The 19,592-nt window shown below is 42.4% G+C and overlaps 1 protein-coding gene across 2 annotated transcripts in view; it reads left to right on the top strand.

Annotated features, from left to right (window-relative positions):
• The window catches only part of TXNRD1 (thioredoxin reductase 1), a 42,825-nt gene extending 28,741 nt beyond the window's left edge, over nucleotides 1-14,084 (top strand). For both annotated transcript variants that reach the window (XM_086611136.1, XM_086611137.1), the window contains 5 exons: nucleotides 954-1,110; nucleotides 4,077-4,184; nucleotides 6,210-6,305; nucleotides 8,526-8,660; nucleotides 11,875-14,084. In XM_086611136.1, the coding sequence (XP_086467262.1) occupies nucleotides 954-1,110; nucleotides 4,077-4,184; nucleotides 6,210-6,305; nucleotides 8,526-8,660; nucleotides 11,875-11,943 (565 nt within the window). In that variant the 3' untranslated portion in view covers nucleotides 11,944-14,084. The remainder of the gene's footprint in view (nucleotides 1-953; nucleotides 1,111-4,076; nucleotides 4,185-6,209; nucleotides 6,306-8,525; nucleotides 8,661-11,874) is intronic.
• The last annotated feature ends 5,508 nt before the right edge of the window (nucleotides 14,085-19,592 follow it).

Here is a 19,592-nt window from a genome sequence, read left to right as displayed (position 1 = left end):
GGACCAAGAACTTGACTTGGTAGTCTATGGAAAAACAGTGCAGAGGGCAGTTCATATATGAATGCAGTGACTGATGTTGCTGAAGGGGACTGTTGGCGATGTTCTAAATAGTAAGTGGAAATTTTGGTCCGCTCAAAACTGGCAGACCCATGTTGTCTTGTAGAGCAGTACACATCTTTCTGACATCAGGACACCTATTACTAGCTTAATAGAATGAACTATAAAATTATTAACTTAAATGATATATTTGTTAACAAGACTAAAATTGAGGAAGTTGGATTTTAATAAGGAAATCACCACTGGGCCCTCAAGTAACTGTGTTTCTATGCCTTTCTGATGAGGTTTCCCTGTTACATATGTTTCCTGCATTGATTACTGCACTATCTCATTGATCAATGAAGTGGGAAATATTGATAATTTAAATCTTCCATTGGCCTGGTACATTTGTAGCTAAAAAGCTTGCTGGCTGTTCCTTAAGTAGAGTGCCTAAGAGCTTGACCTATCCCTGACTGAAGAGTAAGTTTATAGAAACTGCTTCAGCCACTGGACTGGAATTTCAGTAGTGGAGAAATTCTTTTGTCCTACAGCTTGAGTGGGAGAATGTCTCTTCCTGTCATTTCTCCAGGTTGCCAGTACACAGCTCAGTGGTTAGTAGAGGGTGTTTGAGGAAAGGATTTATGCTGCACCAAAGAATTGATTCAGGAGGTGAATCACAACTTCACGGGCTACCTCTTTATCCAGTATATAAATTCCTGTAGTTTTGGTCAAATTTGCACTACTTTACATTCTTGCCCAAGATTGTGAGATTGTGAATGTGACTTCTTTCCCTCATACTTCAAATATGTGTCTTTCTCTTAAAGCTAAAGGGCCTAACTCCTGCAAGGTTATTTACACCTCCAGTCTTCACATCAGAATGGTTAGATCTTTTTTTAACTTGTTAATTCAAATTGCAGAACAGGAAAAATTCCTGTCAACGATGAGGAGCAAACAAACGTGCCGTATATCTATGCTGTTGGAGATATACTGCAGGATAAGCTGGAACTCACACCAGTGGCAATCCAGGCAGGAAGATTATTAGTTCGAAGGCTTTATGCTGGGGCAACCAGTAAGGTAAGGAACCAGTTGCCACAAAACACTGTCATTGCTCTACTTCTAAGTGCATAGTGCAAGTCTGTTTATGGAAAACTCAGCAGGCTTTTAAGGATTAGCTTTGATGATCGCTTTAATTTTTCACTTGCAAAGATATTACTGCAGATATGTTCTGCTAATTGTGTAGGATTAAATTAATACTTTATGGATTAAGCAGTAGTCTCTTTTTTTTTCCTATTAAAAGATTTTATTTTTCTCTCAGAGTATAATAATAATAAAATCAACTGAGATAATTTAACTTGTTTTCAACTCTACCGCCTTCCCTAAAAGTCCTCAATCTTTCCCGTCTCATTAAATGCTTTAGCTCTAATTCATAGGCAGTTTACTAAAGCTACCTATGATCCCTAAGTGTAAAAGGGGTTTGTGATGCTTTTCATTTCCAACATTATTTCCATTAGTTTTTTCACTTCTCATCCTTACATTTTCAATGTAGTACTGTAATTCTGCTTGTAATTGAATAAAGTCACAAAGGAAGATCAAATGTACCAACAAGTCAGCATGTATTCATACCTGAGATGTTGAGTTCATCAATTCAGTGTTTACTTGTCATACTATTGCAACTGTAGGTCTCAGTCAAGTTATGCTAGTCCAAATAGCAGTAACATGGGTACTCATTTACACCTTGTCTTTAAAGCAGGAGGAAGAGGGAGTGCCTTTAAAGAGCTTTTATCCAAGCACCATGGATGTGGGTGCTTGTCTCACTTTCATAACCATAGGGCATAAGCATAAAGGTTTTTCTCTTTCAGAACCTGCTGTATTCATATCAAGTTCAGCTGTCGGTCAGATTTAGAGCTTGATTGAGTTGTTTATTTTAGGTTGGCAGGTATTGCAGTAGCAGAATCCTGCATCAACGTGCATAGTGTCATTACATCAGCCAGGCAAAGTTTACGAAAAACATAGCTGGAGCCAGAATTTTTTTCTTGCTGCAATACTATGGATATGTCTTAATTTACATTTACATTTTATGCCCGATAACTGTCTCACTAGGTATGAAAATCCTTAGGCTGCCAAAGAAAGCATCATCTCTTTCAGTGAATCCAAGAAATAAGTAGCTACTTAGATGGGAACCTGGCTTACATTGCTGTTGCAACAAAATCCAGAAAGGGTGATTTGTATGAAACACAGTGAAGTGTTACGGACGGGTGGGGAAAGGATGGTAAGCAGCCTCTTAGTTGATCCCCAGTCACACAGGAAATTAATTGAAATCTGTAGAAATTAAAATTACTAGAAATGAAATAGAGCTGACCAGCCTGCTAGTCTGCTGTGGCAGAATGACTGACCTGGTGGATATGAGGAGCGAGGTGGGGGGGCGGGGAGGGGGAGGATGTTGTTTACTTTGTCTCTAGTAAAGGCTTTTGACACTGTCTCCCATAACGTTCTCATAGACAAACGGATGAAGTACAGGCTAGATAAGTGGGCGGTGAGGTGGATTGAAAACCAGCTCGGAATTGAAAACTAAACTGCCAGGCTTAACGGGCTGTGACCAGCGTTGCAAAGACCAGCTGGAGGCCAGTCACTAGTGGCGTGCCACAGGGTTGGATACTCGGTCTGGCACTGTTTAATATCTTCATTAATGATCTGGATGATGAGACAGAGTGCACCCTCAGCAAGTTTGCAGATGATACAAAACTGGGAGGAAGTGACTGATGCACCCAATGATTGTGCTGTCACTCAGAGGGACCTCATCAGGCTCGAGAAATGGGCTGACCGGAATCTCATAAAGTTCAGTGAGGAGAAGTGCTAAGTCCTGCACCCAGGGAGGTGTAACCCCATGCACCAGCACAGCCTGGGGAACCAGCAGCTGGAAAACAGCTGTGCAGAGAAATCCTCGCGGGATCTGGAGGACAAGTTGACCCTGTAATGTGCAATATATGCTCACGGTAAAGAAGACCAGAGACATCCTGGGCTACATCTTTGGATGCGTCCTGGCAGAGCGTTGCCAGCAGGTGGAGGAAAGTGACCTTTTCCCCTCCACTTAGCCCTGGTGAGACAGGTTTGGATTTTGTGTCCAGTTTTGGGCTCCCCAGTGCAAGAAGGACAAGACAAGTCCAGCAAAGGGCCATGACTGTGATTAAGGGACTGGAGCATCTGGAACATGAGAAGAGTCTGAGACAGCTGGGAGTTTTTATACCCTGCAGAAGAGATGGCTTGGGGGGCGCTTATATCAATTTGTCTTTATACCTGGTGGTAGAGAGTAAAGAAGATGGAGCCAGACTCTTTTCAGTGGTAAAGTGCAAGGACAAGAGGCAATGGATTCAAACTGAAACATAGAAAAATTCCATTTAAACATAAAAGTAAACTTCTTTACAGCAAGGGTGGTTAGGCCCGGAGAGGGAACCTCTAAAACACTGTAAAGCCCCACTGAAGTCAAGGGTTAGTGTTTGTCTCTCATGGTATGTGATTAAGTGCACAGTATCAGCTCTAGTTCTGTCTGTCCCCCCACATGGCTGTAGTTCATATCTTTAGTTCTTTGGCATCACCTAGGCCACAGGTGATGAAAAAGATGATGGGTTTTGATGGTGGTGTTGTCTTCGCAGCACTCCCATCTAAAAATAGCATGCTTTGTAGAAGCAGTTGAACAGTCTACTTTTTATCTGGTTTAAAAATGTACCAGACCTTTGATCTGGTACATTTTTAAAACAGGGCACTGAATTTCCTCTTCCTTTTAATCTATGCATGTTAATGTCAGCATGGCTTTAAGTTGTTGTTCTGTTTTTGCTCTAGTTAATGCCTCTGAGAGGGACAACACCAAAACTGTATTTTAATTTAAAACAATTTTTTAATTAAAAAAAAAAGAGTAGCTTTCAGAATTCTGAATAATCCAACTTTTCTTCCTGTCTGAATTTCAGACGGCTGAGTTTTAGTCATTGTGCTGGTTTTACTACTGATATTACATGTTGTTTTTATTTGTTTTGAATGCCACACAGTGTGACTATGTGAATGTTCCAACCACTGTATTCACTCCTTTGGAGTACGGAGCCTGTGGGTATTCTGAAGAGGCTGCGGTAGAGAAGTTTGGGGAGGAAAACATAGAGGTAAATGCCTTAGTTTCATCTGGATTTTAAGTTCTCAATTTGTAATTTAAAATAGTGTTAAGAGTCAATTAAAATGGCATTCTGTGTTCTGATGTAAGGGCAGGAGGTGACTAGGTACATTTTTGTCTTCCTTGGCAGTTCCTAGACATGTTATAAAAACAGTCCCCAATTCCGATAGCTCTAGTTGCAAATATGTTCTATTTTTAGTAAACAGGGCTTGAAGGTGGAATATTTGGTTAAAAAAGAAAAAAGTTTCTTTGTGTCTGCAAATACTTCAGGATAAATTAAAGCTGCTTGTGTGTTGGAAGCAATACATTGGTTTTAATGTCCAAGTCAAGCTTTTTGTAGTTACAGTGTGGCAAATTCCTTGCCATGGTGGTTTTAGTTTATAAAGCCAAATGTTATGCTCATTTTTCCTGTTTATTTTGACTGTGCAAAGAGGTATGTGCTTAATTTTACTCACAGGAGTGATGCCTTCTCATTCTCTGGGGTTGCTGGTCAAGAGTGAAATTAGATACATGTAAGCACTTAGTGCCTAAGGCTGTTCTTACAAAATACTGTACAGACCATGTTACAGAAAGCATGAGGGGAGGGGGTCTGACAATAAACTGAACTTTTATTTCCCACGAAGATGACCTGAGGAGCATTATTTGGTGAAAGAAGCAGGTAAGTGGTGGCTCATAAAGTTGAGAACTTGTCTCCCTCTTAGCTTTGTCAGTTATGTTTTTTGACTTGAACTGTGGAGAAAATAAGTAAATGTGACTTAAAATGGCAGTGTGTCAAGTACCGTTAACTTGACTATAGGGCAGGGGTTTAAATTCTGTTCTCCCACAAAGTTTGTATATACACAGTCAAATTTTTGTTAATGAGTCAAATTCTTGCTGTTACATTTGTAACATTGGACTTTTCTTTGTGGAAAATACACTTTACATTTTCAAAGCCATTTTTGAAAATATGCATCCAGAATCATTTGTATTGTGGCCAAGGCCTAATTTAGTTTATTCTGACCTCTCTATCATGTCACCATGTTGGCTTTTGCAAGCTTTGGTAGAGTTATTGAGTTGCATCTGTCATTCAGACCTGTTAGATTTCAATTTCAGACAGCAATGCTTAAAAATGCTTTATAGGCCCATTAATATGGAAAAAATATTGAGCTGTCTCTCAGTTTGTGAAGGGATGTATTTTTACTGGAGTTGTGATCAATTAAAAACTTCTTTCAATTAGTAGTCAGTTTGAGGTTGTCTTGTAATGGGAGTTCTTGAGAGTTCTGGATAGAACTGTGCCTCAAAACACCGTGTCATTTTCTGAAATACATACTGTACAGGTGAGTGAGCAACTTTGTCTGCAGTTCGGAATCGGTCCAGTGATGTTGACTGGCACAGACAAAAGAATATGGATTTGGTTTTGTTTGTTGTTTTTTTTTAAAATGTACTTTGCGTTTTGCAGTGATACATAATCTAAGAGAGCATGCAAAAAGCGTGCCCTCATCTCTCCTAAACCCAGACTCTGAAGCTATTATTTCCTCCGTTTTTCTGTTCTGAGAAATATTTTTGCCTTCATCCTGAGTAGACTCAGAGACAATACAGCCTTCCGTGAGAGACGCTTGTATTGGTCTAGTTTAATGACAGTGGGGTGAACTGCATCCTGGAAGTGTAATTAATACACTTATGGCTCCTTTTTTTTTTTGTAATTATTGGATGACTCTAGTGCTTGTTTTGTAGAGGCTTCATTCTTTGGCATTCTTCAAGAGGAAGGAGTTTCACCTTGATTTCGAGTGTTCCAAATTCCACATGCGTGGCTGATCACTAATGAAGAGTTATTAGTTATCGGTTTGTCCTTGTGCTGCATCACAATTGTTGGAAGTTTTCACATGTGTGATTTCAGCAACTGCAGTCAGTAGTAAAGTTCTGCCTTTGAAGGTAGACGAGGCAAGTTTAAGATAATCTGGCAGGTTTTGGAAGATCGTGCTCTCTGCTGTGAAATTACACAACTTTTTTTTTTTTTTAACCTGTGTTGTATTTCCAGGTGTACCATAGTCATTTCTGGCCACTGGAATGGACTGTGCCATCCAGAGACAACAACAAATGCTATGCGAAGATAATTTGCAATATTCAAGATAATGTAAGTGCATCTTTCCTTACAGGGAATACAGCAGCCATATGTTCATTATAGGGACCATTGATACTGCAGCTATAAATAGGTTATTTTTAACAAATTAAAAATCAATTTAAATTTTTCTACCTTTTGAAATTTAATAAATATTAATAGTGATGCAATACTTTTGTTTATGCAAAAATGGCCCTCAGTAAAACAGAAAATTCTGTCATTGCCGTTGGTATATGGTGGTACTTCAAATATGTGGAATAGGAGTTAGAGATCTCTAAGACTGTTTATCAGTTTTGAAAAGTGAACGAATCAATGCATGTAAAAATGATTGTAAGTCTTATGTGTTTATCTTATGCTCCCCTCCCCAAACTGAGACATCCTTTTCTGAGAGGTTCTACTCTCTGAAATTGAGGTTACTCAGAAACCATCACAACTTGTAACCTCTGCAAATCCACATGCGTCTTATATAAAACTCCTCAGCTCATTCTAACAGGATTAATGTATCTTGCCCGCACAAATCTCATTTAGAGTGATAATGTCAGGATTATCGTTGGACTAGGTTAAAACTCCCTGGCTATGGAAATGTACAATACCTGCAGAAGCACAAGCAAAATTACTAGGTGGTCAAAAGAATTGGTGTTTCCCCCTCTGAATCTGTTTAATAAAAATTTAGTTGATTTTAGTAATACGAATTATTATGAAAAATAGTAGGCTTTAAAGATGTATTCTTGTTAAGATAGTGGCATGGAGTTGTCAGCCCTAATAACATTTTGGATCTACTTTATCTGTTTTCTTTTATCATCAGACAGAGGTTTCTCTTACTGCAGTGTTTCCAAGCATCACATCACCATTTTGTAAAATTTGGAAACCTGTATGGTTTTGTCCCTCTCTTTCTGGAGGAGTTTGCACTAGTGTGGAAACTATTCTAGAACCTATGGTTGTGTTCCTAATCCAAAGTTACTTAAGGAAATGAAAAGGTTTAATGGTGTTTTAAAGTGTTTCATTAATTTGTTTCCATTTCTTGTCCTGAAAATTGGGAACGTGTTTAAACATGTAGAGGTAGAGCTGAAAGTTAGCCTGGATGAAAAATTTGTTCAGTAACTATTTAAAACTTTAAAAGTAGTTACCCCACTTTTTTTACTATAGTTCTATTTTTACATAAGTACATATTTTTAAAGGAAAATAAGGATAATTCCATTTGAGTGATTACCTAATTATAGCTTTTCTAGTTTAAATAAATCCTGTGGTAAATCTCAGTCCTCGGGCTTACTGAAAGAAAAGTAACCTTTCAGTGTACTGAGTATCCACAATCCCTTATATGTCATATTTAGCAAGAGGAGCAGGTAACTTTTGATACCCAACTGGGCTACATCTGTGCTCAGCAACATCTGATTAATGCCCTGAAAGCCACTGAAGCCCACAGCAGTTGGCATTTGCTAAAGACTACTTGCTTTTCTTAGAGAAACAAGCTTTTCTTGAAGAAAAGCAGGTCAAGTCAATATTTCTGTTGATTGTTTGCTGAGGATATATGTGCAGTTTGATGTATTTTGCAATTGAACAGTAGTATAGATGTGAAAAGTGTGGAGTAATAGTATCTTCCTTGTAACTGGATGTCTTTCAGTTTGTTTTGCCAGTCTCTAGGTATATTCTCTCCCAAAGGCAGCGAACACTGCAACAAGAGTAGTCGTCGGTTTAGCTACAGTGCATCTCTTGCTACATCTGTTAGCCAAACTTTTAGCTTCTGGCCCTTTCCTGTAAACAACTATCAAACTGAATTTTTTTTAATAGATACACACCGTATGCTCACCCAGCATAGGCCCTGATGTTGCAAACTTTTGTGAAAGGCGTTCGTCTTTGCGTAGGCAAGCAGTCTGTTGAAACGAGTGGAACAGCTTGCCTGAATAAAATTTAAATGCATGTTTGCAATTTGGACATACACCACAATCAAACACAGATCATGATGGTGTATGCTGCTGATGTGAACAGCGGACTCCTGCACAAAACTTCGTAAGGAAGCTGATTCTTGAGTTCCTAGTTGAATCTTTTTCTCTTTTTGGAGAGAGAACAAAATTATACCGACTATCTCCCATCTGTTGGTGCTAATGATAGTTCACATTTGCGTGGTTATGTTAATTTGTGGTATGTTTTGTGAACTGATGAAATTACATACTTGGAGTAAGAAAACCTTACACGTTATCTAAGAACTGCTTGCATTTGGTTATCTTTGGTATTTAGGAGAGAGTCATTGGTTTCCACGTCCTTGGTCCAAATGCTGGAGAAGTCACCCAAGGGTTTGCAGCTGCTATTAAATGTGGGATAACAAAAGAACAGCTGGACAGCACCATAGGAATTCATCCCGTCTGTGCAGAGGTTTGTATATGGCGTCACCTCATATCTCAGCTTTCGTAGTGGTCTAGGGTAAAGTGTTGGAAATCTGCGTAGCAGAGCTCTATTAAAGAGATCTGAATGTGGGGGAAGTAGGGGAGAGGAAAGGACAGGAAATGATCTGGTTTTAATATTTAGAAATCTAGCATTTAAGAGTAATCTGGGATTGTTTTTTTTTAGTGTGGTAATTTGTGAAACGTTTAGTCTCCCCTAATCTAGTGCTCCCTCTACTGGGAAGTAAAGAATTTTCCTCCCACTCAAAGATCCATTTACGAAGGCTTCAAATATTGCTAAAGTGTTTGTCAAAGCTAGTATTTTTCTAGATAGATGTACTTAAGATTGGCTTATAAACTGGTGCTATGGAAGGGGACCAGCTACATGACAATTATTTCTATTAAATTCTACCCTTCTAAGGATCTGTCCTTTAGTCTCTAGGACTTCACTTTTGAAGTGAAGTTGAAACACAACCACTTTTTTCTTGCGTTTGTCTCGCTGTTCCTCTTTAAGGAAGAGCTTCATTTTCTCTAGTGGCTGGGAGACAGCTCCTCCCAGGTACAAATCAGAGATGCTCCTCTGATTTTAGTAGTATTAGGACCAGTTACATGAGCTGAGGATGCCTGCAAACACTGTGTATCACCTTTGTAGGTCCTTGTACAGAATCTGTTTTCTTACCTGCATGTGTTAGCTACAAAATTTAGTAGAGAGCGTCAGGATGGTCATCTGCAGAAGTGAAGAACTCTTCTCTTGTTCTGTGTTTCCAGTGATACAGTATAAGCAATATAATATGTGCTCCGTTAATGGAATGAACTGCTAAGAATCTGAACCGTCTTCAAAGCATCCACAATACAGATTCTGTTTTTTTTTTTTCTGTAGTGTCATCTAATGGTGTTCTTGGAAGTCCTTGAAGAGGGAGGGGTAGGAGGTCCTTATCTTACCAGGGGCCTCGTGGAGGGGGAGCTCTGAGGGAGGCATTCAAACCTGTGAACTCAAGCGGGATATTAGCATATGCAGTGTGAAGAGAGGATGATAGTCATAATTTATTCTGGACATCTGAGCTGCTAAAATTGAAACTGAATAGAATGATGATTGGACATAATTTAGGGAGGTAATTTCAGATAATCATATTTGTTTGAGCGGGGGAGGAAGAAATTGGCTCAGGAGAAATACACTATTTAAAAGCTCCAGGGAACAGCAACCATTTTTAGTGCCAGTCTTCAAAAGGTTTTCGTATGCCTGTTACTTAATTTAATCTCTTCAGCAGTAAACAAAAATCAAAGTGCAAGATGGTACTCTTTGATTAAAAAAATGCTTCAAAATTGTTTGGAATTTGTGAGGACTGTGCGTATCTGGATGAATAGAATGATGGATGATACTGGCGTTATTTTTGTCTTACATCCATGTAAAAACTAAGGAAAAGAAAGTCTGATCTAAGCAGCAGGGTCAAATGCTGAAATCTTCACTGGCATTGGTACTAATTCCTTCCTCGGAGAGTCTCCTGTGAGACAAGGTGCTACTCGGCTTGAAGAAGACTGTAAGACTGAGAGTCCCATTTCTCACTGCTTACAAATTAGAGCCAGATTTCGCTTCTGTTATTTGAGCAGCTTTTTATTCTGCAGAAAGCCTGAACTCTGAATGGAATTTCTTGCAAAGGAAAGTACAAATAAGTGTGAGCACAGATCGGTAGGACCTCAGCCTTGCAGAGAATTGCCTCTCAGCCTAGACTGTACTCCACTGCGTGAAATACAGCCGTGAATAATCGAGCATCTGTGGTGAAGAGAAAATGTCTTCTGAATGCTGGCATGATTCTTCGAGTTAGTTAATGATGGCTTTTCAGGCATTGGACCTAAGGTTTTGTCTTTGCTCAAATAACTAACAAGTTCTGTCAAAAAAATTCATGTTTCCAGTAATTATCAAATGACCCCCAGCTGGCTTACTGGAGGTAGGGAGCTGTGTGGTCCCCGCAGCCATTGGAACTGGCTAGCACACCCAGAGCTTGCGGTTGGGCTGAGAAGAAAACAGATAAATTCTGTGCTTTTTAATCTTTGTCTTTCAAAGTGAAATAACAATAAATATTGTCACTCTGTGGATCAGAGCTGAAGAGTTAGAAACCCTGTCTCAAGCCATGCACTATAGTTGAAATATATGGCTGTTCTTTGGCCATATGTGTTAGGCATGTGTTTGTCTTCCTGATTTGTGCGTAATGCTTTGCAGGCTTCTAGAAAGTGGAAGAGGTATATCATTTATTGATGTTGTTCTCTAAAGGGCTGCTAGCAGCCTTAATGCAGCAAGGCTTCTACTTAGAGAACTGTAGGGCTTTCAGGTTCCCATTATCTGTAGATACTTCAGTGTTATTTGCATAATTGAAATGCGTATATACGTTATTCTGTGCTGAGTTTATTCTTCCTGAGAGATGGCTTTGATGATAGCTAATTATTGCAACTTTGAACCATTTAGATAGAAGTGGTTTTGATTTCCTTTTTTCCTTTCTATATTACATCTATGCAAAACTATGCAATTATTTGCATAGTAAAGTTCTAATATTAAACAAGGTTTTGTAGAATTTTTATTCTTGAATCTTGATACCTTTTAATTTTACAATAATTATTCTCAAAATTGTTGTTTTCTTTGATGTGACTTGAAAGCACTAAAGATTGGACTTTTTCAAACTAGATTTACTAAGTGTTTCTTAGCTATTGTCCGGAGGATACAAATCCCAGACATAATACCTACATTAGCAACCAATTCCACATTTCTATAATATCTGGAAAGGTACAGAGGCAACATACATGTTGTCTGCAAATGTTGTAGCCTTGAGTTAACTTCACTTTCCGAACAAAGAAAAGTTCTCTTTGAGCCATAAAGACACTCATTCATTAGGTGTGCAGACCGGAGTTTATTACTGCTGAGCTCGTTGCCACTGTGAAAACTTAGGAGCATTAAGACAAAATGGGATAGGAAGTTGTGTGGTTTCCTTAATTCTTTCTTTTCCACTGTAAAAGGAAGACCATAAGGTAAATGAAGAGAACAAAGGATATTTGTATCCATGGATGCTATTTAGTGGCAAGGATTTAAAATGTATGGTTTTCATTATTACTTTAAGAAACTGGTGTAGTTTTGAGCATTATGCACAAGTTGATCTTCTAGAAGAGAAAATTCATTCTAGCCATATTAAAATTTGTCTTTTTTTCTTTCCCTGAAGATATTCACCACTCTGTCCGTGACTAAGCGTTCTGGTGAAAGTATCCTTCAGAGTGGATGCTGAGGTTAAAGACCCCCATTGTTGTTATTGCCAGAGACTGGCTTTCATCGCAGTGTCTGACTTGTGCAATTCAGAAGAAAGGTTTGGGGAGAAGTCATCCTCGGTCGTCTGCAGAAACGTGTAGCTCTCAACCAGAGCGTTCCCTCAAGCGAAGGAGAAGAGCGCTGTGGGAGTTGTCACTTGCGGTGATGGGCTGGCAATTAGCAACGCAATGGGAATATTGACTATGGGGCTGTTGCTTAGCAGGGCATTTAACGAATGCTTTCATGAAGTCATAGCCTGCAACCTGCATTGTCTGGTGGGCAGTGATGGAAGACTGCTAGCACAGCTGGACAACAACCGTTTTGTTTTGGGTTTATTCCTCTCTAGTTTCTTACCTCAACAAAGAACTTCGGAACTCAAGAGAATTACCACAAGTTCAGATGATTGCGTAGTGCCCCTGTGTACTCGGTTGTAACACGGGAATTGCAAGGTCCCCTCACGAGCGTGCGTTTTACCAGCTCACATGCCTATGGAGGGGAAGTTGCGTCTTCATGTTTGATCACGAGGAAGAAGATATCCTTGGAAAAAGGTTTAGTACCATGTAGAATAACGTATTTCTTTCTTGGCTTCCAAACTGACTCTGTTGTGACTTTTTATTTTAGATAAACTTACTTACGAAAACATTCTCCTTGGTGAGAAGGGAAAATACTTTTTATTAAGGCCTTGTTATACCGAAAGGTGGGTTTTTTCCCTGACGGTAACAACCATGATATAACACAGATGTGATCTTCTTAGCTTTATCTTGCAGCTTATGTGATTATAATTAATCCAGTTTGGAACTGAGAGAGTTCCAATGTGGAATGAATTATACTTCCAAGAGCTCAGCTCTGAAATTCATTGAATTTGAATAAATTCTTGCTTTTCAGGTGAGCTATCGTATGCTGCACCATTTCGGATATGAATTGGCCACTTCGAACCACTTTGACTTTCCTTCAGATTAGGGGGCCTGTAGAATAAAAAACCAAAACCAAACAACCAAAGAACCGCCACCCCCAAAACAAACAAGCAAACACCTCCAAAAACCAATAGTGAAAAATATTCTGTGTAGATATGATCTAAAAGCTGTATTTGTTTCCATGTATGCTTTGTTTTATATTTAATTAAGAAAACAATACTTTTAAAACAGAGGTTTCCATGGAAGAATAACAAATGTACTTTCTTGAATGCTCCTCCTATGTTGGATAAACTGCATACGTATTTACCAAGAAATGGTAAAAATGTCTCTTTGTAATGGAAATGAATGTGCTTTTTGATCTGTTTTTTACATTTCCCACTGTTTTAGCAGAAAGATTCAGTTTACTTTTATTAAGTGGTTCTGGAGAGTTTAGTAGTGCTGTGTGAATAGGGGGTAAATTCTCAAGCTCTCTGGGCAAAATGCCTTATTATGCCTAAATTTCTACCCAGTATGAAATTCATGTATTTCTACTGAGATTTACAGAGTAATGTTGTAAGCTATTTTTATAAACACATACATCATGGAGGGATTTTTAAATGTTTTGTATGGTATCAAGAGTGGTTTGTGGTGGTATTTTTCTGGCCAGTTTATTAAATAAATGGATAATTTGCACAAACAGATTGTTTTGCAAACGTTTTGATGCCTCTTCCAAGCAAAGAAACCAGGTGAGACAGCAAGACAACGTTTTTTTTAGAGGCCAGAAGAGGGCACCTTGATAAACCCAGCTGTGATTTGTTTCAGTCTTTTGAGTTTTGAAGGTAGCCATTTCCCAGAGAAACAGGGCTTGGGGCTATTTTATGTGCATTTTTTTTTTGCATGTTAAACGTATGAGAAGAACATACTTAAAAATAAAGAATGAATTAGGAAATCATCCTTCCAGTGTTTACACTAGTTGCCATCTGTATAATTTCTGAAAAGCCAGGAGTACAGGCTCCTGAGCTGTTCAGCAGTGTAGCTGTTCATGTTCAAGCACAGTCATAGCAGCACTATTTTCAAACAAGTGTATAAGGAAGTCACATCCTGGAGCGCAGGGAATAAAAACATATATGAGCTTGGCTTTGCAAGATTGGACCCACATGTATCTGTTCCTGAGGGTCATGGCATCATTAATAATGTGCATTTTTACCCTAGTGACTTTAGAATTCAGTATTTGCTAATTACTTTTATTTTTACTTTGAATTTAAAACTGGGAAGCTTCTTTTTTGTAGGGCTTTTACTTTTCTTTCTCCAGAAGGAAAACATTTCCTGGTGTGTATTTCTGTGTCATCTGTGCATGACGGTAGAGATAGATAATACATGATAGCATCACATGAGTATGTATTAAATGTTAAAGCAAGGTATTTAATGTTTATGTCAAATTAAACATACGTTTGGTAATGCATGCTTTGGAAGTATATACTAGAAAATGTAATAAGGTAAATGGTACTTATATTCAGCTCATATTCACTAGTTATTAACATATTTTTGGGGCACTTTTACCAGAGTGTAAGTGCGAATCATCTTAAGGTATTACAGATAAAAACGCAGACAGCAAATTTCACTAACTTCAGCAGGGAATTAGCAGAGTTCCACTGACAGCTCCAAGAATTACTACTTTTTTTTTTTACTTTTTTTTTTTAAGCATGCCCACCCCAGCTGATCATCCCCTTTTACTCCCCTCCCCTTGGTGTCAGTTGTTGGCACAATCCTAACTTTCCTCTAAGTCTCCTATTTAAACTTGTGTCTTCCCGTCCCTCCTTCAAGACCTGCCACCTGCCCAGAGTCCCAGTACAGGAAGATCTCCAGAGACGTACGATGGGGCAGGACCAGTTTCAGAGGAGGTGGATCTCCTGAAGATGTCATGGACGCTGGAGGTTTCGTGGTAGGGTCGGTGTCTTGCTGTGTCTCGTGGGAAGACGTTGCACTTGCGAAGCCTGCTAACGACCGTGTCTCTGGCTGCGCCGCAACGGCGCATCCCTCTAGCTCAGCGATGCCACGTGGCAGCTGGTGGGTGACTGTAGGAGAAGAGCCGTGGCTGTGTGCTGCTGGTGCATGCCGTGCCAACGCAAGGGTGTGAAGGGACCAGATGGATGAGCCTTTTTCGTAAGCCTGGATAGACTCCTTTTGGGTCAAAATACGGTATACGTGTTTGTGGTAAAACGGCAGCTCTGCCGTGTGAAGTTTTGGGAGCCCTTTCTGAAGGCTTTGCTGGCTTCCCAGCTGTCCTCTGCGTGGGACGGTGTGAGACTGCTTTCTTGCCAAAGCCTATTTGGCCTCCAAAGATAAATTACACCTATAAAAAACAGAACAGAAGGCACCAAGGGATCTGCCACACCACTGGGCTCCCTTCTCTGCGCACACAAAGCAGCAAAAGGGTCCCAAGAGATTTCTGTCCCAGCGGCACCGTTGGTGCCAGCATGGGGTTTGGGTTTGGGGGCTGCCGATGGGGAGGTGGGAGTGTAGCAGGGCCTTGGGCGTGTATCAGAGAGGGGAAAAGTCATCGCGTGGGGCCATGGAGGGAGGTGGGAAGGGCTGTAGGTGGGGAAAGGAGGAGGCACAGTGCAGGGCAGCAGCTGCCACGTTGGCCATGAGGAGAGTAACGGCGCCTGGGGGGTGTGACTGAGAGCCCTCCCCAGAGCCCCCCAGGAACAGGGAGTGGGGAAGGGTCTCTGCTGTGACGGGCTGCCTTCCAGCTGGGCTCGTCCTGCAGGGCTCGCGGGAGCCTGCAGATCCGAACGGCGTGTTTCATGAGGCTGGGGGGCTGCGACCGAGCCCAAAGGTGGCTCCCGAAGGGGCTCACCGCCGCAGGGCTGGGGACATGGCTGGGTGTGCTCGCCAGGGCGCACCTTTCCCTCCTGGTGGCGCGGGGACGCCTTCATGCGGAGGGTCTGCCGAGGCCGTGGGGCCAGGCGTCTCCGATCCCGAGGGCTTCCCACCAGTGTCGGGGAGAAGGGCTGCATCCATCGAGGCGAGGTGCCCGTGACCCGCTGATCCACCGTCTCATCCCAGTGAAAAGCACAGCACGCGGGCTCCCCGGCCTCGCTCCGTCCCGCCTGGTGGGAGTCCAGCTTGCCCCTAAGGGTCACCCCACCGCAGAAACCGTGTGCTCGGCGATACGGTACACTGCCGATGGGTGAGTTGCACCTCGGAGCGGGAGCAGCTGCAGCTCCTGCAGGGACCTGGGGAGTCGCCGGGTCCTGGGGACTCACTTCCCCCTGCCATGGCCCCTGTTTCCATCACTCTTGCTCTGCCTCCACACTCCAGCCAGAGCTCTGCTGGGTTGTTGGAGTGTTTTTTCCTTTTTACATTGGGGAAAAATTAGATGTTTGTTTTATTTGCCAAATGCTCCTGACCTGTGTGTTCTCTTGGGCAGAATTTGACTTTACGTATATACCATTTCTTTCTCATTCAGTCACCCTTTTTATCTCTCTCTTCCTGTGAAACCTTCCTAGTTACAGACTTATCTGAGGGAGTTCTCCCACAGCATTTTTGCCTCTTAAAATTACAAACTAAGCTGACACACAGGGGAATATGCATCACGACAGAGAGGAAAGGCTTTCCCTCCTCTAGCAAGGAGGGAAAATGGCCTTGCTCAGGACCATCAGTGACTCCTGACTTGCCCCACCACGTTGGCTGACTGCCTGCAAGCCACTGCTTTCTGCCAGGGAGGCCATGCTGTTCCAAGCCCTGCCACGGAGCATTCTTTGCTCCTGAGCCCATGCTCAGCTGCAGCTGGCCACTGCGGCCCCGGACAAGTGTCCATCTTCACCTTTAGACTTTAATGGGAGCTGACCTGGGCACGCAGTGACAAATCTGCTGCTTAAAACCAGCTTCTTTCTTTTGTGTATACTTGTCTCAGCGAGAACTTCTTTTCTCAAAAATAGGTTTTACCCTAGGTTAAGCACAGAGTAAATTGAGCTCTGCATATTGCTTGCTTTCAAAAACAAATGGTAACACTTCTAGCCTAAAGATCTGGTTTCTCTTTTAGTGTAAATTGACAGGCAATACTGCCCACGGTGAGAAGTGCACGTGTGCCATGTGGTGTGACATGAGGCAAACACAAGCAGTGAATTGCATTTGGGAAATGCAAGTTGGTCTTCCTGATCTAGGGCTTCTGCTCCATTATATGCCCGTGGTTGTGGACTGTGGGATGGGGTGACTCAAGGTCTCTCCAGGCAAATTTTCCCTTGGCTGGCACTTCAGAGTCATTACGTCACAGCAGGAAGGAAGACCCCAGAGAAACAAACTACGTGACGTAAGTGAACAGTATTTAGCATTGTTGTGTAACCATCTCTTGTGAGGAGGCTGGTTATCCCAACGCCACCAGCATAGTTGAAAATCAAAGCACATGACTTCTAGTAACTTCTCTGCAGTGCAGGGGGCCGTGATGGAGCCGTGTGTGGCAGAGGGCACGGCAGGTCAGTGCTGCGGCGGCGGTGGCGGGAGGGATGCAGAGAGACTCGCACCATCCTTGTTTGTGTTTTTCTTGGCTCTGCCATCACTGTTTCTGTCTCAGCTCTACAGCTGCTAAAAATAACCACCTCAAAGTAATGGCTTAGGTTTGCAAACTTGCATTGATCACTCCAACACCACATAATGAAACTGCTGCTCATTGCACATTTATAGCTTAAACAAGACTCCTCGAGGTTTCTTTTCGGTAACTGAAGTCAGATGGGTAATACTGATTGCACAAGTTTGCTTTTTCTTAGGGCAGTGTTTTCTCTAATCAGAAAGAACCTCAACTTAGCTGAGCTGGATTTCACAGCTTACGAATCACGAGTGTTGTGCGTCTCCCAGAGCTCTGGCAGGAGTCACATCTGGATGCCCTAAAGTCAGGCTGGTGCCTGCACCACAGGGGCTCGATCTGCTGCTGGCCCAGCCCCCCGAGGCTGCCAGATACATGGGGAGCTCAGTGCTTCACAAGGGGCAAGAGATGGTTTTGATCACATGGGCTGAAAGTCCCTATTTCTACACCTTGGTTCTGTCCTCCCAAGTGGCGCATGTCAAACTGAGGGGGGGAAATGTGGTATCTGGTTCAAAATGTTTCCTTCCAGCAACAGGCTTTAATTCCCTCCTGCCATGGAGCTGTCATTCCTCCCACTTCATCATCAGCTTCTCATTTAGACAGGCCAAGTGATGGCCATCATAGTTCTATCCCAAGTGTGTGCCATGTCCTATCTGCTCGACCCAATGCGGTGGAGCGTTTGTGGAGGCTGGACCAGGAATCTGTGGTGCCTTTGGCCAATGCGCTGATCTTGCCTGGCTCCACCTCTCTGTTGTGGAGTCACATCTCTACATTTTGTGTGGCAGGAAGCTCCTCTTGAAGGGACTTCTTGGAGCAGGATTAGCTCAGGAAGGGTGGAAAGGTGTCCATGTTTGAGATGAGCAGTACTCCCTGAGGGCTTCAACACCAGACTTGTGGATTATTTCTGGAGGACATCTGTGGGTTATTTCTGGAGGACGTTTGGTGGGCAGAACCTGTCCTGGGGCGGCATGGGTGAAGACAGCCTCTTGGGCCATCTCTGCAGGTAACAGGCAAAACAGACTCAACTCGGGAAAATTAGTTTTATTTATTACCAATCAAATCAAAGTAGGGTAATGAGAAATTAAAACTAAATCTTAAAAAAACCTTCCCCCTACCCCTTCCTTCTTCCTGGTTTTAACTTTACTCATGATTTTCTCTACCTCCTTCCCACCAATGATGCAGGGGGATGGGGAACAGCGGTTGCAGTCAGTTCATCACAGATTGTCTCTGCTGCTCCTTCCTCCTCCCAGGTAGGACTCCTCACACTCTTCCCCTGTTGCAGCATGAGGTCCCTCCCACAGGAGACAGTTCTCCATGAACGTCTTTGACGTGAGTCCTTTCCATGTGCTGCAGCTCTTCATGAACCGCTCCAGCATGAGTCCCTTCCACAAGGTGCAGTCCTTCAGGAACAGACTGCTCCAGCATGGATCCCCCACAGGGTCACAAGTCCTGCCAGCAAACCTGCTCCAGTGTGGGCTCCTCTCTCCACAGGTCCTGCCAGGAGCCTGCTCAGCATGGGCTTCCCATGGGGTGACAGCCTTCTTTGGGCACATCTACCTGCTCCAGTGTGGGGTCCTCCACAGGCTGCAGGTGGATCCCTTCTCCACCATTAGCCTCCATAGGCTGCAGGGGGACAGCCTGCCTCATCATGGTCTTCACCATGGGCTGTAGGGGAATCTCTGCTCTAGCACCTGGAGTACCTCCTCCCTCTCCTTCTTCTCCGACCTTGGTCTCTGAAGAGTTGTTTCTCTCACTTATTCTCACTTCTCTCTCCGGCTGCAATTGCCATTGCACAGCAACTTTTTCCCCTTCCTAAATATATCACAGAGGCAGAACCACCGTCACTGATGGGCTTGGCCTTGGCCAGCAGCGGATCCGCCTTGGAGCCAGCTGGGATTGGCTCTATTGGACACAGGGGAAGCTTCTCGCAGCTTCTCACAGAAGCTACGCTTGAAGCCACCCTGCTACCAAACCCAATACAGCAGCTCTTACTGCAGGGCCAGAAGAGGAAACAAAGCAGAGGTGCTGCTAACCCTGTTAAATGTGTTATTTTAAGCAGTCTGACAGATGGGTATCAGCGTATGTTTATTTCTCTGCTATATGAGGTACAACGTCAAAAGAAAACACTGGAAAATGTATGTGAGTCGAGGTTCTGCG

This window comes from Tauraco erythrolophus, chromosome 4 (assembly GCF_009769465.1).
Source record: "Tauraco erythrolophus isolate bTauEry1 chromosome 4, bTauEry1.pri, whole genome shotgun sequence".
NCBI lineage: Eukaryota > Metazoa > Chordata > Aves > Musophagiformes > Musophagidae > Tauraco > Tauraco erythrolophus.
This window is presented reverse-complemented; position numbering and strand designations above follow the sequence as displayed.